Source organism: Triticum aestivum, chromosome 5A (assembly GCF_018294505.1).
Source record: "Triticum aestivum cultivar Chinese Spring chromosome 5A, IWGSC CS RefSeq v2.1, whole genome shotgun sequence".
NCBI classification, from domain to species: Eukaryota; Viridiplantae; Streptophyta; class Magnoliopsida; order Poales; family Poaceae; genus Triticum; species Triticum aestivum.
This window is the reverse complement of record NC_057806.1, coordinates 378,754,438-378,780,548: the sequence shown is the minus strand read 5'-3', so window position 1 is coordinate 378,780,548 and position 26,111 is coordinate 378,754,438. Positions and strand designations below refer to the sequence as shown.

At 45.8% G+C, this 26,111-nt stretch overlaps 1 protein-coding gene and 1 long non-coding RNA gene across 5 annotated transcripts; one reads left to right on the top strand and one right to left on the bottom strand.

Annotated features, from left to right (window-relative positions):
- The first annotated feature begins 15,227 nt into the window (after positions 1 to 15,227).
- LOC123103473 (uncharacterized) lies at positions 15,228 to 20,127 on the top strand. 2 transcript variants are annotated; one of them, XR_006449845.1, is made up of 7 exons: positions 15,228 to 15,701; positions 16,050 to 16,392; positions 16,543 to 16,776; positions 16,864 to 16,914; positions 17,000 to 17,117; positions 19,005 to 19,465; positions 19,548 to 20,127. It is a non-coding gene; the product is annotated as an uncharacterized lncRNA (long non-coding RNA). The 2 variants fall into 2 exon arrangements; XR_006449844.1 differs by having other exon boundaries at positions 16,864 to 17,117.
- Positions 18,707 to 21,953, bottom strand: LOC123103472 (zinc finger CCCH domain-containing protein 54). 3 transcript variants are annotated; one of them, XM_044525072.1, is made up of 8 exons: positions 21,729 to 21,953; positions 20,757 to 21,655; positions 20,508 to 20,669; positions 20,246 to 20,428; positions 20,020 to 20,090; positions 19,732 to 19,920; positions 19,530 to 19,656; positions 18,707 to 19,407 (listed from the first exon to the last, which is right to left on the bottom strand). In XM_044525072.1, the coding sequence occupies exons 2-8, from the start codon at positions 21,647 to 21,649 to the stop codon at positions 19,341 to 19,343; spliced, it is 1,692 nt and encodes a 563-aa protein (XP_044381007.1). In that variant the 5' UTR covers positions 21,650 to 21,655; positions 21,729 to 21,953; the 3' UTR covers positions 18,707 to 19,340. The 3 variants fall into 3 exon arrangements, with proteins under 3 accessions (XP_044381007.1, XP_044381005.1, XP_044381008.1); XM_044525070.1 differs by having other exon boundaries at positions 21,761 to 21,953; XM_044525073.1 differs by having other exon boundaries at positions 20,757 to 21,633; positions 21,716 to 21,950.
- Positions 21,954 to 26,111: the final 4,158 nt, after the last annotated feature.

Sequence of the window (26,111 nt, the reverse complement as noted above, 5' to 3'; positions counted from 1 at the left end):
AAGGTTTAAACAAACCAATGGAAAGGAAAAGTGATTATCAGGTTTAAACAGAACAACGGAAAGGAAAATGTGTATAAACACATATTTCGGGGGTATATCCTTCCCAAGGACAAGCAGAGCATGATATCCATGGCAAGATACAATGTAGAAAACCCTTTAGGTAAGGGGAGAGAAATTTCATGACATTACCCATACCACGGTGTTTGGCTAAATGAGCAAGAAACATTTAGTATTAGACTTCAAATGTTCTTGTTGAAAATTGGAGTACCACAGACATGCTTCGAGATAGCATTGACAAGGTCTTCAAGCAAAGGTCGGACTTTGGATACACAAAGGATCCATCGAGATAGACTTATTAAACAAGGCATTCAATTTCCTCATGAAAAAAAGGGTTAACCTTGTTAAAAAGGAAACTATAACACTTGGTCCTCCGGCCAGGTGTGCATGACAACACCTTAGCGGGTCATATGAGGATCAATGTTATAATTCTTGAAAATATGTTCCAACCATCATATCTGACCGAGATTCAGATCTGATTGGTGTCAAGATAACTCAAACATGGGATTCCTGAAAAGAAAAGGTGCAACACAAATTGACGAGATGACATTGTAAGATTCTCGAGAAATGGACTATGGAAGCAGGTCCCGAAACCAGAGTTCATCATTAAACCAAGAAGAGGATGAGGAGGTAGCTGATAAACTCAGCGACAATTCATCGAGACTTCCAAAAGATGGGTTTCCACAATTATGTGAACAAGGAGATAACATTAGTCAGATCAAATGATATAATGATGTATGCTCGAGGAAAACATACTCGGTTAAACATTGGTTGAAAGGTGCACCCGAAATATGGGCTTAAGTAGCAAGATCAATGTTAGAATGGTGGTTCGATAACCAATGGTCTAAGAATGAAATATCGACCATTTACTTCAAAGCAATAGGGTTGCTAGAAAGGCAGAATTCAAATAGCACCGTTCACTTGTTGGTACCCCTATTGGAATGAACACGAGCACCAAGAAAGAATGGTGATGGTGAGAAGCATCACTATACCCAGAATTCTTAAGAGGTGGAGCAATCCTCACAACATTCTTGATATAGAAGACAGTTATACTACAAGGTAGAACATAACCTAAGCTAGATAGCAAGGAAATCCAGGTACAACACAAAACATGAAGAAGTTTGTGTTGGGGGAAGGCAAGAATGTTGTCGATGATTACACAAATCATCGAGGGGCAAGGATGGTATTTCCCACCATGAATTCGATTGATATCCTGAACGAGCTCAAAATGTTGATGATGATCACGACACAATTGTCGAGAGATTTCATGAAGGTGTAATCGATCGGCGATGACATCAAGTCAAAGGAATGATGAAGCGAAAGGCTATTGGAACCACGGGTACGTCACAAGCTCGGAATCAAGCTTGTTGTACAAGGCGAAATGATAAGACGAGGAAAGTCGACGTAAGCTTAGCTCATCGTTGAAAAGTTGTGCTCCGGGAAGGACCAGGTAGCACAGTTAAAAAGTTACATGATAATGATATAGCCTATCAGGTTAAAAAGTCTCAACCTGCCCTGTCGCTTCGCCACAAAGATCCACACAGAGGGCCGTCGGGAAAGTATGTCCTTCCAGCCCCCAATTCGTGAATCAACCGCGGGGACTCCTCGAGCCAACCCGACTTTAGTCATCACATGTATCATGTATATACTATATAGTATATACCCGTGATCGCCTCCCGAGTGATCAGGGCCCGATAGTATAGCATGGCAGACGGACAAGCATGTATGGCCACTGATGATAAACTAGCATCCTGTACTAAGCATTAGGTTTGCGGGTAAAAGTAACAACAGTAGTAGCAAGGACAGGCTATGCATCAGGATAGGATTACGGAAAGCAGTAACATGCTACACTACTCTAATGCAAGTAGTAGAGAGAAGAATAGGCGATATCTGGTGATCAAAGGGGGCGGCTTGCCTGGAAGCTCTGTTGTACAAGAAGAAGCGTCGCCGGTGACGTAGTCGCACTCGGTGGCATCAGCGCCGGTCTCGGGGTCTACCGGAGAAGAAGAGCAGGGAAGAAACAGTAAATACGGAGCAAACAAAGCATCACAAAACATGACGAGGCAATACATGGTGCTAGGTATGCCCTAACGCAGTAGTAGGTGATACCGCTGAAGTGCGGAAGACATCCGGGAAAGTATTCCCGATGTTTCGTGTTTTCGGACAGATGAACCGGAGGGGGAAAGTTGCGTGTTTGCTATGCTAGAGATGTGTGGCGGACGAATGGGCTGCGTATCCGAATTCGTCTCGTCGTTCTGAGCAACTTTCATGTATAAAGTATTTTTGTCCGAGTTACGGTTTATTTTATATTAACTAACAAAGTTTTGATCATTTTTAATTATTATTAATTCATAACAAAATATTAAAACGCTAGGGGCACACAGAGTTGTACCCAACAGGATGCAATGTGAGGCTGACAGGTAGGGTCCGGGGGGTCAAGTCAGCAGTTGAATGGGTCAATTCTGACCAATGAGGTCCATGTGTCATACTCTGTAGTTAATCTATTAGTTAGTTTAATATGTGATTAGTCAATTTAACATATCTAATTAACTTAATTAATTCACTGATTAATTAATTAATTAATAATTAAAATCTTTATTAAATTCATTGCTTTCCTTTTATTTATAACGTTCAAGGGGGGTGGACCCCGGTTGTCATTGGCCTAAAGGGCCGTAGCGAGCGCTGGCACAGGCGGGTTACGGGCGCTGGGCATGCGGGCACTGGCCGCAGCCCGCCCGTGTGTGGCTGTGCGCCGACGCGGGGCGGGCGCCGGGGGTGGCAGCAGCGAGGCCACGGCAGCTGCAACGACAGCAGCCAGCAGCGGGTGGCAAGCACGGGAGCAAGTGGCGACGGTAGTAGGGCGGAGCGGGATGAAGAGGCGATAGGCATGCGCGCACGGTGGCGCGCCGGGCGGGGTTAGGCACGGGCCAGGCGAGGCCAGTGCGTGGTGACCTCTATGCAGGGGCTACTCGGGGCGACAGAGCGCGACCGGGCGGGTGCGGCCGCGGGCAGAGCAAGAGCGGGACGACAAGGAGAGGGAAGCAGGGGGAATAGCGTTCTCACCCCCGTTGCAGGGGAGTTGGGCGGCGAAGCGTGATGGCGCCGGCGATGGAGAGACGTGGACGCAAGCGACGAGGACGAGGCATTCCGGCGGGTTTCGGCCACGGCGCGGTCACAGACGGGGCGGCGCCGGTGCGAGGGCGTTGGGGACGTGGCGGGGCGGAGTCGGTGGGGCGGCGTCGAGGCGACAGGGATCGGCGACGGGGTCAGGGCGCCGTGCCTCGATCCAGATCGGGCAAAGGGGGCGAGGAGCGAGGGGAGTGGGGGGTTCTCATCCCCGATCCAGATCGGATCGTGAAGGGGAGAGGGAGGGCGACGTGGGGGAGGGGGAATGGGAGCGCGTGGGTTAGGGTTTCGGTCAGGTGGGGATAACGTGGGATGGGGTGGGCCTTGGCATGGATGGCCAGTTGGGCCATTCGGCCCAGTGGAGGGGGAAGTTTCCTTCTTTTGTTTTTGTTTGATTTTGTTTATTTTCCTTTTACGGTTTTATTTTATTTTCTATTTACTATACTTTTATAAAATATAAAAGCAAGTCCTAATTTAGTATTAAAGTTATGCTACTGCCCCATTAATTTTGGGTAACTAGATAAAATATCTTAACATTTTATTAATTGCAAAAGGACATTTAATTAATTGTTTTGCTACTGTTTTATTTCACTTAGTGCATCTAATCATATTATAAAAATGTGGTTCACCACCATAATTACTTAGGATTTATTTGTCAACTTTAGAACATTTAATTTTTGACATTTGAAAACTTTTATTGTTTGACTTGATTTTGAACTTGAATTTTGAATCGGTTTTTGAACTAACGAGGAATTAGCAACAGTAACGGAGGTAACATGGCATCATTAGCAGAGTTTTACTGTAGCCTAATTATCTGGACGTCACAGAACGTCACACATAAAGTTGTCTATCACACACAAAAATGTATTTTTTTGAATTTGTTTAGTATTTGTTTTGATTTTTTCCTGACTGGGTGCAGATGAGCCTGGGCACCGAATTGGGTTTTTGGCAATCAAACTCTTTTTATATGGGTAGCTAGCGACTAGGTTTATGTATAGGTCGGCCAACCAGGCAGACGCAGGCGAGCTGGTTTTTAGTTTTGACCTCTGGGCTTTGACAAATTAAAATCAAACAAACAAGACAAACAATGAAAAAAATGTGATGGCACTAACATCATACTTAGATGTGAGGTATTATCTCACATCTTGATGCGACGTAGACGGATTCATGATATTTTTGTTGAAAATATATAATTTAATGGTAGGGACAAATCCTCAGCCTGGGCACATATAGTGCACTTGCGGTTGCGGTTCATTCTTAAAAAAACAAAGTAGGACCCACCTCCATGAACCAGAGTAAATAAAAAAATGCACTAGGAACTGTGCACTTGCGGTTCATTCTTGAAAAAAAGCAGAATGAAAACCTGCGAAAAAAACACTAACGTAGCATGCCAAGTCAGCACCAAATTGAGGAAAACATCGGGGGTCACATTCTGTCAAGGGGTAAACTGTGGCACGAAGGTGATAAATGGGGGGGGGGGGGGGGGGGGGGTGTTGTCGCGTGTGTGGACACAACACCTGGGAGCTGGGTGTGCCCCTTTTTTGGTTCAGTGAGGGGCGAAGAGACGAACGAATCCTACCACTATTGCACAATGATTTTACCCAGATTTGGGCCACTGTGAAGCATAATACACTACGTCTTGCTTGATTGTTTTGATGGATGTGTAGAACAAGATTACAAAGGCTTCAATTCAGTTCCGGGGGTTTGCCAGGGCTAGGAATGAGCGATGTGTATGTTGTGGTAGTGGATTGGCTAGCACAGTGTTCCCTTGTATAGTCTCAAGGGGTGGCCACAGTAATTACACAGGAGTAAATGAGGTGGTTGTGTAGTGAAGCACAACGCACTGCATAAGCGAACGGCACGTGGCGTAGAGCCATCTTGCCGGGAGTAGGAGCACGTCCCATCTGTTTCTATCATTGTTGGAAGCCAACGGCTTTTGTGGTTGTACTACGTGTATGGCTTTTGAGCCGACCTGAGTGTAGGGTATGTTTTTCATTTGATACGTATCTTTCTTTCATTAAACTTGTATTGTGTAAACGGTACAGGCTTTAGTTCGTTATAAAGTCGGGCAAGCACCTCCTTTCTAAAGAAAGGTTGAGTTACATAATGTGCTAAGTCTAGAGAAGTTTTTCATGATTTTGGAGGTCCAAGGATCAATTTAGCCACTCCATCATTAGTTGATTAATACCCCATCACTATATTTTGGTAGGAGGACTTGGCTAGAAAACAACGGAAATGGAAGCCCATTACAAACAACCAACATAGTATTTGAAAGAATACAAAAAAAGTACATATGAGTTCATTTATTCAATTTGACATATACATGCAGGCACAGCAAAGGCCACAAATATTAAAAAAAAAACCCGGCCGGTGTCGTCACCAATGGAAGCCCATGAAGCATTATGAGGAAAACTGCATATGACATGCACATGGTGCCGAAGAATCCCTGTATAGACATGCAAATGAATGTGTGAGGCAAGAACAATGGAAATGTAGCAATCATGTCAGTATTAATGAATAATCAATACAACTTTGTACTCGTTGGGGTCGGAGGTAAGTAGTGTTGGCTGATATGAAAGATTGGAACAACCAAACTTTATTTTTTAAGAGAGTAATATATTAATATCAAGAATGACACAGTAACAAGATCTAGTCGAGACATTGATGATGCACACAGTCAAAAAAATGAAAAGAAGAAGAAAACACAAAGAAAGTCGACGTGATTAACATTACCATCCACGGCCCATCATCTTTGACAACATGCTAACTACGAAGAAAGTACTCCAAAAACAGTGCCTACAAGAAGTAAATGATGGGCAACTCCGCCGTCGCCGAATCCAATCATAGAAGGTCGGATCTTGGGGTTTCACCCAAGAGAGCATGTCTAATAAATCTCCAAATAAATATCTTCGACAATGGCATGGTCGTAAACACCGCCACTGCCACATGCAACCATAAAAGGTTAAACCTAGGCCTTTCACCCTAGAACTCAAGACCCGGTACTTGAATAGCACCGCCTAGCCGAAGTCACTTTGGTTGCTTACATCACTTGTCTAAGAAAATGATGTTGCATGTTGCACAGAGGGACACACACACTCCATGGAAACATGCAAACTCAGAACACAAATATTTGATCAAACATCGAATGCTTTAAACTAACCAAATAATTTCCACAACCACCAAATAAATGTTTGCATCACGTTGAAAAATTGCTTAAAGTCCCCTACAACTGTGGTTTGGATTCCTGTATCTCAATTGAATGGATGGTTTCCATGTGATATATAGTTTGTCTACGTACGTTACAACACTAATAATATATTATCACCTAGAAACAACTAATTGTGTTGTGTTCTATAAAACTTATTAATTGGGCACTAACTATATTGGATGCTTACAAAGAAAACCGTGACATGTGAATCTAAGAAGATCCCATAGAGCAAATGACACTTTTTGCCCTTTAATATTTTGGCACATGCCCTTTTACCCCATTTGTCAGAATTGGGGCACTAGTTGAGCTCCAACTAGCTTTTATAGAGTAGCGACATATATACATTATGGTGGCTTGGCTTTAGGAGTTTTTTTTTCAAGCAATAAAAAGTAGTATACTTTCTGACGAAAAATGATGGTGTTTCCTACTGCATATTTATATAATTTTTGAGTTTATATTACAAAAGAAGCTGAGCTATAGCAGGAAAAAATAACTAATAAACAAAAAAAGTGAAATAGGTTGTCCATTGAGTTAATTGAAAGCTTCTAGCCACGGCTGAATATGGCTGTAATTTTTCCTGGAAGGTGGGAGCACTGGAAACCAGCCAACCAATTTCCTCCTTGAATTTTCTTCTGTATCTATATAAACTTGGTTGGGATCCATTGAAAATCATCGTTTCTTGCCGTCCAACTAGCCCGTGCAAGAATAATGAAAACCTCCAGAAAGCAAGGTACTGGAAGTAGGCTATTGAAGGTACTCGAAGTAGGCTCTTGAAATGCTCAATGATATCTAATTGTAGACTAAATTACCCTTAATAAATATAAATAAAAAATAAATATCCAAAGGTGAATTGCCCAAAATACCCTGTAATGGATTTTTTTTGAGACAAATGCCCTGTAATGGATGGCTGGGACTCAATTACTACTAGCCCGTAGGACTAGTAAGTTGCACCTTAAAAGGCCTCAAAACTGGACTCCAGATACAAGACACTCGATGATGAAAGCATTTCAACAATTCCTAATAGTACGTACTGTAGTTTGGAGTTAGAGAGTAGGTCTCAGAGCATCTTCAGCCGTGCCCCCAACATGCCTTTCCCAGGCGATTTTTCAGCACCGGCATAAAAAATCGGCCCAGTCGCGTCCCAGGAGGCCATTTTTCGCCGGTTTAAGCCGAAACTGGCACCGGCAGATCTAAACCGAACCCGGCGCGCTGGGGGGTGCCGGAACGAGCGTTTTTGACACGAAAGAGGATGGGCCCGCCGAGTCAGCGAGACGCCGCTACGACGCCCTCATCGCCTCGGTTCCCGCTGGAATCAATGCAAAGGCTGCCGCGCCGGTCAGCCTTCATTGATGCCTCACAGGCGGCGCAGTAAGGCGCCGCGACGCGCGTCCCGTCCTCTCCCGCCACGCGTCGCCTAGACGGCAGCCCGTCGCCGCCGCCTGTGAGCCCAGCTGCGGCTATAAAAGGTGACCTCCCCGTGGTGTACGCCACAGCTCTCATTTTCCCCCCCTCTCCGGCGCAGAAAGCAACACTCTCCCCTCTTCCCGCCGATGAAAAGATGGCCGAGAGGTTCCCACGCGACGGCGCGGCGGCGAACGGCTTCGGCCGCCGCGACCTCCAGGTGCCAGAGGCGCGCCTGCTCTACGAGGCCGAGTACCCGGCGCCCTCGGACATGCGAGTGCTGGGGGCGTGGAGACTGAGTGCCGGCGGCGTTCTGGTGCCACCGGTGCCTGAAGGGGCGGCGCGGCGGGCCGAGATCCCGCATCTGCTCGTCCCTGATGGAGGAGCGGCGGAACAAGCCGCGCTACGCCGCCGACAGCCACACCCTCTGGACCATGTACTTTCAACGCCGCCGTGAGGAGCAGATCACCTCCACCAACGGCGTCATCCCTCGCGGCCGCCTCAACGCCGACGAGCCGCGCGAGTGGTGGGGCGTGACAGGCCGCACCCTCGAGGCCGTCCTCGACCACATCGAGATCGGCAACGTGTCGCGCCTCGAGTACCCACCGCGGCCGTCCTTCTCTCGCCGTCGGGGTAGCTCCTGGATGCCGCGGTGGATGGAGCCGGGGTCGTCCTTGTCGTCGGGCTCCGGCTCGACGGCACTCCGCCCCGTCAAGCCCGAGCCGGAGGAGACGCCGCTCGGGCGCCGCACCCGCAGCGGCGCCCTCGTCATCAACGAGGGTGACCGGGGCCCTCCCCGCGCGGCTCCCTCCGCCTGGTCCGGCCAAAGCCTGAACCGGGGCTGCTCCCGGTGAAGCCGGGGCACGTCGAGATGGTGGCCCCCGACGATGAGTCCGCCCCTTGCATGTAATTATATGCGAAAGGTCGACTATTTGACGCAAAGCGCGTCAAGTAGGGGGGCAACTAATTGGAGGTTACCCCTTGCAGGTAAACCTCGAGAGGTCACTTTTGGTGACCTGGTTGCACGTCAAGTGGTGCATCCAGCCGTTGTCACATCTGACTTCGTACAGGTGTGAAGGTTAACTAGTGACTTCATCAAATAGGAACTCTAGAAGCGGAGTGTGTGTTGGTGTGGGCTTTCCTATTTTCTTTCTGGTTATTTTTTTCAAACGGGCTTTACCCCATTTTCATTATTGTTATTTTTTAGAACCAGTTAAAGCTGAAAAAGCTTACCATCGATCGAAAGCACATTTTCATTCTTTCGTATACTAGGGGCCTTTCCATTAAAAACTTAATGGAAACACAACAATCACGAGAGTAAGTTTCAGGAAGCAAGAAGGGGAAGTGAGTTCGACGCATTGATAGGAAACCCACCACATGTGCTCAGTAACAAAACACATGCAATGGGAACTATCAACACACAAAAGAGTAATCTAAACAGACAAAACCAGTTCCAAAATGACTCAACCAACACAGCACATAGGCTGGCAACACAACCATCTATAGATTTGTTCAACAATGACATAGTAGATCAACGGATGTCTGCCTTCTAGCTTTGGCACGCTCCCTCCATGCAATCAGCTCGATGAAGCAGCCGCCTCTCCTTGCACGGACGCACATATCCTCATCAGCTTTGATGTGTTTGCCTTCAGCATCTCTGTGCCTTGAATCATGACCTCTCTAGTTGAGTCCTTTTGAAGACCTTCACAATAAACTAATGAAGCACATACAACAAACACTGATTTGAAGGGTGTTTTAGCCCATTTAAATTCAAACATGGCTCTGTTGCAACAATTCCAAATCGCCCAGCAAACAAACAGCAAAAAAAATAGCCTAGACTTTCTCATACCCAGGCTAAAAATCAAACATCTAGGAAAAAATATAGCTAGTTGTTATTATGGCAGAGCTCACTGCCGAGCATAACCCCCACCGACCTCCACACAACCCTAGCATGGGGATATGAAAATAACACATGCTGCAATGTTCTTCCTTATTACAAAATGAACATCTAGAATTACGTGACTAGTTTCAATGTTTCATAACTTCCCTAGTGAGCACAACATCCTGTGAGAGATGTCACATGAAGATTTGGTTCTTAAAAGGGATTTTAGCATTCCAAATCCAACGATAATCACGCCCATCCAGAGTACTTTCCAACCACTCATATACTCATTTCGTAGTGAACTTTTTGAGATGTCCTAATGACCAACCAATCTTATTAGGGTCAGAGGACAAATCCACTACTTTGTTCCATTGCTCTTCTCTAGATGTAATCTCCTCCTAAAGAAATCATTGATATTAACACTTACTACCCTTCACCAAGCACATGGAATAATTGCAGATCCCAAACAGTTAAGGATATGTTTCCTTGAAAGGAGGCATAAAATAGGCTATCTTTCCAAACCCTAGCATCATTCCCAGATTGAACAGTAACTATTCTCCACACCATATAGCTTTCCTTCACTTTCATAATAGCTTTCCATCATGGGGATCAGAAAACTTCCCTTGAACTAAAGAAATATCACAGGTTTTCAGATACTTGGCTTTCACAATATCTACCCAAATCCCTTCCCAGTGTTTCAACTTCCACCATCATTTGACCAAAAGGCTCAGGGTTTGGTTTCTACCCCCAGCCCCCCTTTCTTGGATCTACAGATCTCGAACCACTTAACCAAATGATATCTTTCTAGAGGAACTTGCTATGCAAAAAACATTATGCTACACATTCACACACAAGAACAGTATGAAGATGGCAGTAATGATCAAACTCAACAACAAGCTAAGTAGCAGAAGCAGTGAAGAAGTTGGTGAATCATCATGATTCCCGCGGCTAGATTATACCTCCGAGTCGCGATGATATTATCCGATCTAGGAGTTGAAGTAGACAACCCCTTCGAGGTATCCACATGTTCCGAAGTAGTATTCCGGCAAAGTTTCAACGTCCAAGAAGAAGATCTCCGAGAAAATAGAGAGAAAGCCTAGCGGCGCTTCTCGTCTAATTAGGAGTCTAATTCTATTAGACCAATTAGACCAAGATTCGAGCCCACCTAATTAGGAGCCTAAACTTAAGCCATTTAGACTTGGTGACCGTGGAGCTATGTGGGAGAAGACCTCCAAGATTTGATATGCTTTGGAGGAAAGGGGTGCCCACATATTTATTGGTGAAAAGGGAGAAGAAAAAGGGGCAAGGGGAGGCCGAATTGAGGAGGAACCCTCCCCCAATTCGGCCACCACTTGGGGGGAGGAGGATTCCTCCTCCCCTAGTTTGGCCTAGCCCTTCTAATGTAGGGTAGAGACCCTATGTGGAACACTCTTTACAAAATGGAGGTGGATTTGAGGAGGAACACAAAGAACACGAGGGGAAAATGTGGGAAATCACAAGGGGAAGCACTCTATTGGACAAGATCCACACCAAGTACTCCTCAAATCACAAGCAATACATGGGATGCATGAAGATCCAAGAATAACAAGGAAAATAACGATACAAAGGTAGTTCATCCAAATCCCTAGGGGAGATGGGTCTTGCGTCCAAGATGGATCTTCTCACTAGGAGGTCTTTCATCCATGAAGGGTCTTCCCATAGGGGTCATGCGCCCCTTGGAGTCTTCACCTATAGTGGCCTTCCAAGTTGCAACCATGACTGGTTCTTTTCTAATGGAGAAATCCTACAAGGGAAGATACATGAGCTAAGCTCTATGATTTGGTTTCTATTCTTAGCTAATCCTAAAAATGAGGTGGCGGAGAGTTATTTAGGGATGAAGGGGTAAGTGAGTGGCGAAATGGGCAAGTTACAAGGCCGCATGGCCAGATCTGCACGTAAGCATCCGAATTGTTTGGGCAGGCGTCCGGATGACCCGACATCGTCCAGATGATCCGGGTTCCTGTCCGAATGGTCCAGCTTCGGGGTGAACCTTGGGTGGTGTAGCTAACGGTGATCGTTGATGGTGAGTCAAAATCACTTGCTCGTGGAGGAGACGATGACACCGGATGGCAACCTCGGCTTCTCTTTTCTTGTGTGGGTTGTCGGGTTGCCCAGGGTGCCTTGTTTTTGCGCGCGTATTGCGATGATTTTTGCTCAATTTTTAGATTATTGATTGGCAACTCTCTTCTTGCTTAATGAATTCGATATCTTGTGGGGCTGACTTAAAAAAATAACAAGACATTATAACTTTTGTGTGTGGGAGAGACATTATACTTCAATATATGTTATTTAGCACTTGGAACAAGTAACCACCATAGACATTATACTATTTTTGTGGGGGATACATTTTACTTTAGGACGTGGCTACACAGCGCCCATGCGCTCGTTGGACGCCGCGAGCAGACCTACCAAAAAAGAAGTCCTGACTTTATTTGCGAAAGTTCATAGTCTCCATCCCACATCACCCGTTACTCTGCAGATTCCATCCGAGAAAGGATAGGATGCCATAACTTTTGGTTCGAGCATCAAAATTCAAATCCATTTTCACCGTTGGTTTTCTTTCAAAAAGATCTTCAAAACTAGATCTCATATGGATAGGTTTCGACAAACTTTTTTCACGAGCAACTTTGGATGCTACAGAGGCAACTTTAGTACTATGAAAAAGCAAGTACTTGTTAGTTGGTCAGTATGACTGTCTATCAGCGGAAAACCCTTCTAAGTTGGTTACCATGACTACCACGTTGACTAGCTTCACCTCTAAGGCTGCTGTTATAACTAGCAAGTATCCTAACACTATGTTTCAGAGGTAGACAACCTAAGCAACAATGATGGATAACTATTCATGGTATTGTAGACAACTAATTAACGATGGCATGCAACTAGGAATCACCAGTAGGCAACTATAGCAATGTCGATCAACATATAGTACCCACGATAAGCAGCTAACTAGTATGAACACACCCTCAGCATCAATGGTAGATGACTTCATAATATAGCAATTTAGAAGCAACGGCATACTAGCATTAATGGTAGGGAACTCAGAAGTAGCAGTGAGGAAGTTAGGAGAGTGTTAAAAAAATTAACCAGGACACAAAATGTAGTGAAGTTGCCTATTTGTAGCACTAAAGTTGCCTCTCGTAGAAGGGAAGTTGCTTATGAAAAGTGATGTGATGTTACATACCTCTGTTTTGAAGTTGTTCGTTGTTGCTAATTAGTTGTCTATCATTTCTAACTAGTTGCTTTTAAATGTGGTGAAGTTGTCTACTGTCGGTGTCAAAACCGGCGGATCTCGGGTAGGGGGTCCCGAACTGTGCGTCTAGGCGGATGGTAACAGGAGGCAGGGGACACGATGTTTTACCCAGGTTCGGGCCCTCTTGATGGAGGCAAAACCCTACGTCCTGCTTGATTAATATTGATGATATGGGTAGTACAAAAGTAGATCTACCACGAGATCAGAGAGGCTAAACCCTAGAAGCTAGCCTATGGTATGATTGTCTCTTCCTACGGACTAAAACCCTCCGGTTTATATAGACACCGGAGAGGGCTAGGGTTACATAGAGTCGGTTACAATGGTAGGAGATCTACATATCCGTATCGCCAAGCTTGCCTTCCACGCCAAGGAAAGTCCCTTCCGGACACGGGACGAAGTCTTCAATCTTGTATCTTCATAGTCCAGGAGTCCGGCCGAAGGTATAGTCCGGCTATCCGGACACCCCCTAATCCAGGACTCCCTCATCTACCTTATTTGTTTTCTAACATTAATCCTAATTTAGTCCACTTATGTTATAGGAAACTTTATGACCATGGTAGAAAATTTAGGAGAAATATTTACCCTACATTTACAAAACATGCATAACACATGTTGTATATATGCACCTTCATAACATGAGTTGCCTACTATAGTGCTGAAAGTTGTCTCCATGTAATGTGAAAGTTGCCAGGCGACGATGCCCAGTTGCCTATATACGATGAAAAGTTGTCTGCCATGGTTTCTTAGTTGTCTACAATATACTTGCTAGGTAAATTGACTATACACATGGTGCGAGAAAGTTGCTTCCATTTAGCACTAAAGTTGTCTCATCTAGCATCAAAGTTGCTCTAGAAAAATCATCGAAACATATTCATATGAGATCTGGTTTTGAAAAGGTCGTCGCGAGAAACCTAACGGTGAAAATGGATCTTCATTCCGACAATCGGTGCTAAAGTTGTAGCTTTTACAAAATGGAATGAAATAAAATGGGTTGACTTCAACACATGCATGCAGTTAATACTTACGTCATCACATGCGTTAATATTTCTTCCACCTGACAGAGTGGACCGCGTCATGACAAAAAACATGGTTCATATGTCTCCATCACATGGTCATCTTTCAATCATACGGGTGAAAGAGTGAGCGCTTGGAAATATCAAATAGTGCTACACTAGTAAGCATTTAGGTTTACTTTAACATATGATACTCCCTCCGTTCACAAATAGTGCGACGCCTATGAAGCGCTTAGGCATGCTTAGATGCCAGGGAATGAGCAAACACCTCGTCTAGGGCATACCCGAAACTCTAGGCAGCGCAAGATGGAAGTTGTCTACTGGATCAAAAAATCATGTCATATTGCATAGACATTTCAAATGGCACATCTTCCAATGGATAGCAGCTGGATGTTTACTCACTTATATGCTCTAAGGACCTCTTTGATTCGCAGGATTTTGAAAACGCGAGAATAGGAAAAGTATAGGATTGGATTGTCATGCCCACTTGAATCCTAAGGATTAGCAAGGAGTGTTTGATTTCACGGCAAAAGCAAATGAATTGTAAAAAGAGGTTGAAGTAGATGTTAGATTTTCTATGAAATGTAGTACAAAAGATTTCATTGGAAAAATTCCTATGGGATTCAATCCTATGAATCAAAGGACAAACGTAGGAAAAATTTCAAAGGCTTTCAATCCTTCAAAAATCCTATGAAATTCGTTTGAATCAAAGGAGCCCTATATACAGATGCAACACCTCAAATACGCTCTGATAGCCAAAATTGTATATCCGCCAAGGCTGCGCCTAGGGCACTTAAGCGCTAAGCGAAGGCCCACCGCATCGCTTACGCCTAGCGTTTTTTTCCTAACCGTGTGCCACATGTTTCTTTCTTTTTTAGATGGTCAAAGGATGGACAAGACTGATATTTTTAACAGACTGGCCGTCGTCGATTAATTTGAAAAATCCTTGAGTCAATCAAAATCGTGAATGACATTCGAAATTGAATACATCAACTGAATGAGAGGGCTCGTTGAGGAATAAAGGGCAAGATCAAAATCAGAAACCATATTCAAAATTGGATACGCCCTAGGGAGCATCGTGAATTAGATGGTGCTTACCTAGAAAAGCCAAATGAATGGAGGAAGTATTCAATTGTCGATTCCACCCCCCACATTAGAGATTTCCATTTCTCACACCCAGTTACTTCCCAATTTTTTCCATCTAAAAAGAATACGAGTACTTCCCATTTGTTTCCACACGTCTCACACGGTCACACCCCATCTCCCAAAACAGAATCTGACACACCGGTGACCGCCCGTCTCCTTCCCTGGGCGAGAATGGAGTCTCCTCGGGTCGACAGGTCGGAGTCGGAGTCGGCGCCGCGGTCGCGCAGACCCAGCGCGGCGGAGAACAACCCTTCGCCCACCTCCTCCTCCGCTGCCTCTAGTGCCGGAGATGCAGACGGCCGCGCCGCCGCCGACGACCACGAAGCGGTGGCTGACCGGCGTCTCGTCAGTAGCAGCAGGTTCGGCCACCTTGCCCTCCGCTGGTTCAGGGTCATGAAGAGCCCGCGGCCAGCAACGATTCCGCCGCCGGCATTGACCGCGGCGCGCACACCGCGCGGACGCTGAACCCGCTCAACGCCGATGCCTTCGCCGCGGCCGCTGCCCAATTCGCGGGCGAAGTGGCAGGCTCCCACTACGGTGCCGGTTCTCCATCTGCATCGACATGAGGTTAAACGTCAGGTATGATTGCGGCAAATTCCACCACATTCTATAGCTTGAATCATGTTGAATCTTGGAGTACTCTGAATCTTGCAATGTAATGTGAATAACTTTCATCAAGTTTGGCTGCTCCATAGATGGACATGGCTATAGGGATGTAGCCTCTTCCAGATCAGTTCAGCGTTGCTAGTTTTTTTTGTGTGTGTGTTTAGCTGATCTTTCATGCCTGTGTCTGCTGGTGCAACATGTTTGTATTACCTGTGAACTTGTTTATCTTCTTGCTCCTTACGCTGTTTGACCCTTGCTGTATGACCTGCTGGCATGTGGTGCCTTTTGTCTGAAAAATTAACTTTGACTAATTTTTTTCAGGTTAAGATAGCTGATCAGAGGACATTTATCTTTGGTTTAACGTTGAGCACCGCTATTGCACTGTTCACCACCATGAAGGTGGAGAGTGTCATGTCCGCCGAAGTCGCAGCTTGGGTAGGTGGAGGCAGCGCAATTGCTTGGTTGTGTGTTAATGGGGGATCAATGTCAATTTGTATGGCCAAAGCATCTTTGAGCAGCGAGCAGCTCAAAACTTGAGTCGTCTTGGAATGATGGGTTTAGCGCTCCTCTATCCATGTACGCATGGTTCTTCCCTCACCTCCTGGGGCTATTCTGGACACTTGTGGCACTGGCTGCTGCACTTCATGGTGTTATGTGGCTTCTGGTACGTTCCCTTATTTTTCAACCAGTCCAATTTATATTTGTATATACTTCGTTAAGTTTGCAGTCATAGGTATTTTTTTGAGGAATGCATTCATATGTATGCTTAGCTACAACCTTACAAGCTAAAGTGTGCTGCTATTAATAACTGCAGAGCTGCTTCCGGCATGATGATGATAGCACCGTCAGATTGAGCGAGGAGGACCTGTGCATGTGCCCGCGGTGCAAACCTTCATGCACCTGCTGCAGCAACCTTGGATCCGGGGCTCATGCTGTTGAGTCCGTGTGAGTGCCAAGACAGTCTGACAATATATATAGCTACAGGTGCTCGTTCAAAAATATGGACCGACTTGATTACTTCTGTCCATCCCAATTACACTGACATGATGTAAGGCTTCTTAGTTGGCAATGTTTAGTTTCCTTGCATGGGCCGGCGAGAAATATTCAAATGACTAACTCAGTTGTTTCTGTTCAGTCCAAATTCAACCGACATGATGGTTCTGTGGTGGTGTTCTGAACATCATGGGTGAGGAATGACTTTCTGTTTCGTAAGAATCGGCAAGAACCTAAGCAAGAAGTGTGCAAGGACTAACTTGGATGCTTTTGTTCAGTCCAAAATGACTGATTGGCATGATTAGGTATCTTCTCTAGTTGGAGAATGTCAGTTTTCTTATCAGAATAGAGGGAAACTATTCAAGGACTAGCTTGGTTGCATTGGTTGACATGATGGTAAGTACTCCCTCCGTTCCAGATTATAAGGTGTATTGATTACCGTGCAAGTCAACCATTTGAATGTTGGACCAAGATTATAGAATAAAAAAAAACATCTGGAATACCTAATAGATAAAATATGAAACTACTTGTCATGATGGATCAAATGATATAAATTTCGTATTGCGGATACTGATAATTTTTTCTAAAAACCCGGTCAAACATGGAATAGTTTGACTTTTGAGAAAACAAATACAACTTATATAAAGGAACGGAGGGAGTAATATACAAGGTGGTGTTTCGAGTAACCTAGTTGGAGAATGCCCAGTTCCCTTGTAAAGGTCAGAGGAGATCCAGTGACTGAATCAGTTGGTTTGGTCAGTCCAAATTGGATTGACATGAATATGTGGCATTGTTTGGAACTTCTTGGTTGACCTGGATAATATTTGGTTTTCTTGCAATTGCAAGAATCGGTTGAATACTGCACGAGATGATTGAAGCGAAAGGATAGTTCTGGTTTGTTCTATGTTTGCTATTTTAATGAAAAGTATACTTTTCGTCCCTCAACTCTTGGTGAAGTCTAGATTTGGTCCCTCAACTTCAAAACCGGACAACTTGCACCCCCAACTACCGAAACTGGACAAGGTTCGTCCCTGGACTCGGTTTTGACCGGTTTTTGGTGTTGACTCACCCCGGTTTTGGCCGGTGCTCACTCATATTCCTGTAATTTTTTTATATCCGTGAACTTTTTGAAATTCACATACACTTTTCAAGGTCGCGTATTTTTTTAAAAATAAACATATTTTTTTTCAAATCAGTGAACTATTCTGAAATTCGCGTACTTTTTCCAAATCCGTGATTTTTTAACATTTACGTACTTTTTCCAAATCCCCGTATTTTCCCAAGTTTGTGTAATTTTATCAAATCCAAGTATTTTTCAAAGCCATGAATTGTTTCTGAAATTCGCATACTTATTTCAAATCCACATGCTTTTTCAAATCCATGTTGCTTTTATAATCCATGAACTTTGTATGAAATTCATGTACTTGTTTCAAGTTGAAATAATTTTTGAAATCCACATATTTTTGCGCAAAAGAAGTCCATATCAGCGTACTTTTTTCAAGTTCGCATAAAATTTTCAAATTCATGAACTCTTTCAGAAAAATGTACTCGAAAGGTGCATCAATTTTAAAAAATTAAAACTTAAAAAAAACTAAATGAACTTTTAAAAAATATGCATATTTGAAAAAATACATGAACTTGGAAAAAAGTACGCCGATTTAAAAAAGGTACGCAAAATTTAAAAAGGTTCACGTATTTGAAAAAAGTAACCGAATTTGAAAATAGTACGTGGACTTGGAAAAGGTAAGCAAATTTGAGTCGGAACGGTCAAAACTGGGGCACCAAAACCGGTCAAAACCGTGACCAGGAATGAATCTTGTCCGGTTTGAAAAGTTAAGGGTGCAAGTTGTCCGGTTTTGGAGTTGAGGGACCAAATCTAGACTCCGCCAAGAATTGAGGGACGAAAACTATACTTTTCTCTAATTAATTTTAGGTCCAGTTATATGCACATTTCTAGCTGCCTATATACACAGATTGCAGTCATATGTCATTTGTGATACTGAACAGATTGCAGTCATATGCACATTTCTAGCTGCCTATACATTATACACTTTCCTTCTTTCTTTTGAAAAAACAACTTGCATGACCAAAGCATGATACAAGAAAGGAGTGTTGTAAGTATCAATAGTAACATATAAAGCTGAACAGATCACCTGTGTTTGTATTTATTACAGAAGTAACACCACACGCTAGCTAATGTTCCTGTTTATTTTCATGCCCTTTCAAAATGATGGCAAAAACACTAAAAGATAACCTGTATCATCATCTCCTGTCTTATTTCAGGACAACTATTTGGCATATGACTATTCATTGTGGTCAGACTACACATTTGTATCTGTGTCTATCCTGCAACTGTCCTCGCCATTTTGAATGTGCTAGTAAAGTATGAAAAGATCTCACTCTTTCACGTGTCACCTTTTTTTTTCGTTCTTTCGAAACCGTGTTCTGTGTCTCCTCTGCATTATGTCCGCCTCTATCTACAGAAAAACAAACGGTTGCTTTGCTGATTCCTGTGTGTACTACAATGCTGTCTGTCTGTCATCCATCGCCGGGACCTGAACATAGATACCAACCCAAGGTCCAGAGTGGTAGTTCGTGTTTCTTTCTTTGCCTGCCTGCTTATATGCCGTTTCCAGTGGGCGCCGACGATGCAAATGGGCTCTCCGGCAGGAGTTCGATCTGGTTGCTGCGATCAGAAACCGAGTCATATGATGAACAACGACGAACTGGCTCGATAACACCAGGTAATGGCAATGCAAGTATCCGAACATATATACAGACACTTGAGAAACTAGTGAGTAGTAATACCTCTCTTGGTCATCGTAGTTGTTGTTGGCCTGTATGGGAGGGGCCTGGCTCTGGCTGGTTGAGACGATGTCATCAAGTTGATCAGCCGTGGAGAGGGGATCCATCGTCCGTCCCACTTCCTTGGAACCTGAAGACGAAACATGATCATCAGAAAGATAAGACACAGAGAGAAAAGACTTGGGAGTTGGCAGCAGCAACCGACCTGCGGATTGGGACTGGGACTGTGAGTGGGAGTTGAAGGGCGCAACGTCCCCGATGCTGCAATCGAAGTAGGCGGCGCACTGCGGCTCTACCACCCGGAGCCCGGCGAGGTGCCTCCTCTCGAGCTCCAGCAGCTGCTGCCTGTCGCGCGCCAGTTGCCTCCTCTCCAGCCTTGGAGAATCATACTGGTCTGCTCCCACAGATTAGTTCATCAGGTACTGTTAGCTAACAAATTTTGATCCGGCCGGTGTTGAAACTGCATTGTTGTTTGTAGGTACTATAGTAGTACCTGGATAGAACTCTGGATCGGTCTCGATCCAGCGTGGAGGGTAGCAATGCGTCGTCGACTTGTTGTTGGTCCTGTCCACACCGCGCACATGAATTACTAAGTTGTATCGTAGCAGAAGTTAGTAGTACTAATTGCTGCTGATTTAGTATAAAATCAGCGACAATTAATATGGATATATAGGATGGAGTAATAAGTTACAGTCGAGTATGAACAGTGTGTATGTTACCTCTCATTGATGCATTTGGTTTTCTCTCTGTAGGCCTTGGCGAGGACCCGTGATCCGCAGATGAAATGCGGGTTGCACCGCATGAGAAGGGCCGTCACGGTCTCCGGGTTCTGGAAGCTCACGAACCCGAACATTCGCTGGTCTTGGCATGGGATCCGAACGTCACGCACCGGCCCGTACTGCCTGCCCGCCGCACAAATCAACAACTTAACGCATAAGCATTCCTAGCACATCGATCGATAGGAAAATGAATGAACATTACCCGAAATAATTGGCAACGTCGTCCTCGGTGAAGTTACTGTCGGAAGGAAACGTGAGGTATATCTGATGCGAGCTCGCCGGGATCTCCCCTCCCCTGTCGCTCCGGCAATCCGAGTACTTGGCGGCGTCCTCGGCCAGAACCACCGAGTGCTGCCCGTGCGGCCTACGTACAACATTTCCAAGTTCCAACAACAAACATAATGAATAATGATCATGCGCGTACGTACGTCTACGTCCAGAGCCCACTCACCTTTCGATGACCCTGATCTTGTTGAGGCGGGAGAGCAGCTTGGTGAGGCTGAAGCCGGCCTTGCCGTGCCGCTGGCTTTCGGTCAGGTAGCCGTCGGCCTGGAGCCCCTTGCCGTACTTCTCGCCGTAGAGCGTGGGCAGCGACGCGATGGACACCGGCTGCCCGCGCCGCGAGTGGAGCAGCTCCGTGATCTCTATCTCCAGGCTCTCCAGCGGCCCCGGCGTGGCGCCCCCGTGGACGTGGTGGTCGACGGCGACCCCGTCCGTGTACACCTGGTGGTGCGAGTAGTGGCAGTTCTGCCCGTTCTTGCAGATGCCCTTGAAGAAGTAGTGGCAGGGCCGTCTCGAGGACACCCCGTTCGACCGCCGTCCGCTCGCCGGAGGAAAGCCCGCGGCGGCGTAGTACCCGCCTCCGCCGCCGTCGCCGAGCGCGCCGTGCCGGCCGCCGCGCAGCCCGTAGTGGGGCTCGGCCGCGGCGGCGGCGTCGACGAACGAGTACTCCTTCTCCGGCGGGGGCGGGGAGTCCGGCGGCCAGTACTGGACGGCGGGGGAGAAATGGCGGAGGCCGGCGGGGTGGGAGCAGACCTGCTGGTAGCCGACGCCGTTGGGCTGGTGGTAGTGGTGGACCGGGGAGGCGGAGAAGCGGGCGTAGATGGCGGCGAGCGTGCCCTTGGCCTCGTAGATGGTGTTGCGCAGCGCGGCGTCGGTGGCGTAGGCGAGGTGCACCAGCTCATCCTCGTCGGGCTCCCGCAGCAGGATGCAGCCGACGATCTTGCTCACGTTGTCCGGCTCCACCTCCTGCACCCGGGAGAAGATGATCTTGGCTAGCTCCGCGGGCTCCATCGCCGCCGCCTGGACATGGATCGGATCGGAGCGCCCTACGTAACCAACCATGAGCCCCTAGAAAAAACCAACAAGTAATCACCACGGATCACTCGACAATGGCTGAAACCCTCGTACCTCCGATACCGACCGATCGAAACGTGCAAGAGATTGATTGCGCACCGGCCGGCCGATCGACGGGAGAGGAGAGACGGCAGGGAAGGGAAGGCCGGCGTCGGCGGGAGGACTGGTGCTGCTGGAGCAGCTCTAGGGTACAAGGAAGGGTGGCGTGCGATTGGATCGGAGAGAGTTTATAGCCGCGGCGCGCGCGTTCGCTGAGGAGAGGATGGCGGAGAGGGAAAATCGGTGTGAAATGGTTGGGTTTTGACTGGGGATGGAGCTAGAGTGCGGCAGATCTGATTCCTGCTATGCCGGGTCCAACCGGAATAAACGCCCCGATAAATCCACGCACAAATATTCATTCCGGCCGTGTGAAATATGCTCTGGATGCTGGATGAGAGAGGGCGACGCAAACCATGCACCCCATGCGCGTCGCTGGCCTAGCTGCCTGCCACCCGCGAAACGTTTTTTCACCCCACCCAACCCAAACACAACGCCAACGCCCGATATTTCACTCCCCTTCTCGCTCCTGGACTTTGGCGGCGGCGGGGTTTAGAGATCGACGACGATGACCTTGGAGACTGCGTTTCCCCTTCTGCTCTCTCCTCTGGTGGCGGTAGGGCGCGACGGGCGGCAGCTCTGCCGTGTGGCGTGTACGTACGCGTTGATGTTGGACATGAAACTTCTTCTCGCGCTTGAGGACGGCGCACAGGGACGAGCAGGCGGCCGCGTAGATGGCGGCAAACCCGGCCGTGACGTGGGCGACCATGATCGACCTTCCCCTAGCTTGCACCACCAGCGCACCCACGCGTGCGTCTGGATACTCCAAGCGGTGCCCGCGCCCGGCCTGGGAGGATCTTGGAGAAATGATACTACAACCAAGTGTTAATTATAACAATGGTGTTAGCCCTAATGATTCTAATCAATATTGGTGGTATCATGAATTGATCTCCGTTTATAAGCTGGTCATATATAGTGGGGTAACTTAGTTAGTAACATAACGCACTTCAAGATAATGTTGCTTATGTGCAGTTAATGAGCATACAAGTGTTTGGGGGTAACGTATGTTACCATTACATAGTGCTTTCCAATATAGAGTTGAGCTCCTTTGCATCACTGTACCCTGCTGTAGTGCAGATGACAAGCCGGGTTGGGTCCGCATGACAGTGACCATACTGCAACATGTACTATACCGCAGAGGATCCTAACCTCCAAAGATAAAATAAGTCTACATGCTAATAAATACAATCATCTACTATGATACTACCTTTATGCTACTACTTTGCACTACAAAGGTAGTAACATAAATTAATGTCATATGCATGACACTAGTCTAAGTTACTCCTCACTATGATGACTAGCCTAACTAGACCATGTTTAATCTTAATAACTAATGTCATGGTTTAATTTCTTACGGATCAGTAATAAAATCATGATTAAACTAATTATAATATTTTGATGTTAGCACTTTATGATCATGTGTTAGGATATGCTAACTCCGTCGAGTTTATTGGGTCTCCTCGTATTTTAGATCAAACTTTAATCATCTATATAACTGATACTCCCTCCGTCCCGAATTACTCGTCCATTTCTGCGATAAGTAGTTCAAATGGACGGAGTAGAATATATGAGGTATATGTATGCTATAAAAAGTATACTATTGGATTTGTATTTGAAAGCGGTATCGCGTGGTATATTTTATGACGTTCAAACTTTTACATAAACTAAGAGGGGCACCATAAACACGAACAGAGGAAGTACTACCCTTTGTTTAATTTAATTGTTCATGCATGTTTACGGTTCAATTGCTCCTCATTATGATGTATGGTGTTTAAGTAATAGGCCTAATTAATATGGTCAAGTGTCCATCAATTTTCTTATTTAGATTATCATGCATGCTTAAGTTGGGTAGCCCTCTCTTAATGCTAATAACTGTTGTTTAGGGTTAGCTAGTTCTGGTCAAGGCTCTAATAGCAACATGTTAGTGCAAATGATATTTAATCATGTTAAAGTTTCAGTTAATGTCGTCAAGCTTTGACCTTAATCTTTTTATGTCGCAATTAGAATTGTGTTAGGCCCGGTTAAACAATCACAAGGACATGAATTAGTAACCGATGAAATCCCCCCAAAAAATCTCAATCACCGAAACCCTAACACTAGAAAAATTTCCTAATCCTGAAACCTATGAATGAAATCCACCAAAAGTGGGTTCCGGAGGTTTACGTTGTTGGGGAACGTAGTAATTTCAAAAAAATTCCTACGCACACACAAAATCATGGTGATGCACAGCAACGAGAGGGAAGAGTGTGTCCACGTACCCTCATAGACCGAATGCGGAAGCGTTAGCACAACGCGGTTGATGTAGTCATACGTCTTCACGATCCGACTGATCCAAGTATCGAACGCATGGCACCTCCGAGTTCTGCACACGTTCAACTCGATGACGCCCCGCGACCTCCGATCCGGCAAAGCTTTACAGGAGAGTTTCGTCAGCACGACGACGTGGTGACGGTGATGATGATGCTACCGACGCAGGGCTTCGCCTAAGCACCGCTGCGATATGATCGAGGTGGCTTATGGTGGAGGAGGGCACCGCACACGGCTAAGAGATCAATGATCAATTGTTGTGTCTATGGGGTGCCCCCTGCCCCCGTATATAAAGGAGCAAGGGGAGGAGGCGGCCGGCCAGGGAGAGGCGCGCCAAGAAGGGGAGTCCTACTCCCACTAGGAGTAGGACTCCTCCTTTTCCTAGTAGGAGTAGGAGAGGGGGAAGGAAAGGGAGAGGAGGAGAAGGAAAGAGGGGGCCGGCCCCCCTTGCCCTAAACCAATTCCGTTTGGGCCTTGGGGGGGCGCCCCACACTCTCCTTGCTGCCCTCTATTTCCACTAAGGCCCATGTAGGCCCATTAAGCCCCCCGGGGGGTTCCGGTAACCCCTCGGTACTCCGGTATATGTCTGAAACCTTCCGGAACCTTTTCGGTGTCCGAACATAGTCGTCCAATATATAGATCTTTACGTCTCGACCATTTCAAGACTCCTCGTCATGTTCGTGATCATATCCGGGACTCCGAACTACCTTCGGTACATCAAAACACAAGAACTCATAATACCGATCATCACCGAATTTTAAGCGTGCGGACCCTACGGGTTCGAGAACTATGTAGACATGACCGAGACACGTCTCCAGTCAATAACCAATAGAGGGACCTGGATGCTCATATTGGCTCCCACATATTCTACGAATATCTTTATTGGTCAAACCGCATAACAACATACGTTGTTCCCTTTGTCATCGGTATGTTACTTTCCCGAGATTCGATCGTCGGTATCTTAATACCTAGTTCAATCTCGTTACTGGTAAGTTTCTTTATTCGTTCCGTAATACATCATCCCGTAACTAACTCATTAGTTACAATGCTTGCAAGGCTTATAGTGATGTACATTACTGAGTGGGACCAGAGATACCTCTCCGACAATCGGAGTGACAAATCTTAATCTCGAAATACGCCAACTCAACAAGTACCTTCGGAGACACCTGTAGAGCACCTTTATAATCACCCAGTTACGTTGTGATGTTTGGTAGCACACAAAGTGTTCCCCCGGTAAACGGGAGTTGCATAATCTCATAGTCATAGGAACATGTATAAGTCATGAAGAAAGCAATAGCAACATACTAAACGATCAAGTGCTAAGCTAATGGAATGGGTCAAGTCAATCACATCATTCTCCTAATGATGTGATCCCGTTAATCAAATGACAACTCATGTCTATGGCTAGGAAACATAACCATCTTTGATCAACGAGCTAATCAAGTAGATGCATACTAGTGACACTCTGTTTGTTTATGTATTCACACATGTATCATGTTTCCGGTTAATACAATTCTAGCATGAATAATAAACATTTATCATGATATAAGGAAATAAATAATAACTTTATTATTGCCTCTAGGGCATATTTCCTTCAGTCTCCCACTTGCACTAGAGTCAATAATCTAGATTACACAGTAATGATTCTAACACCCATTGGAGCCTTGGTGCTGATCATGTTTTGCTCGTGGAAGAGGCTTAGTCAACGGGTCTGCAACATTCAGATCCGTATGTATCTTGCAAATCTCTATGTCTCCCACCTGGACTTGATCCCGGATGGAGTTGAAGCGTCTCTTGATGTGTTTGGTTCTCTTGTAAAATCTGGATTCCTTTGCCAAGGCAATTGCACCAGTATTGTCACAAAAGATTTTCATTGGACCCGATGCACTAGGTATGACACCTAGATCGGATATGAACTCCTTCATCCAGCTCCTTCATTTGTTGCTTCCGAAGAAGCAATGTACTCCGCTTCACATATAGATCCCGCCACGACGCTCTGTTTAGAACTGCTCCAACTGACAGCTCCGCCGTTCAATATAAACACGTA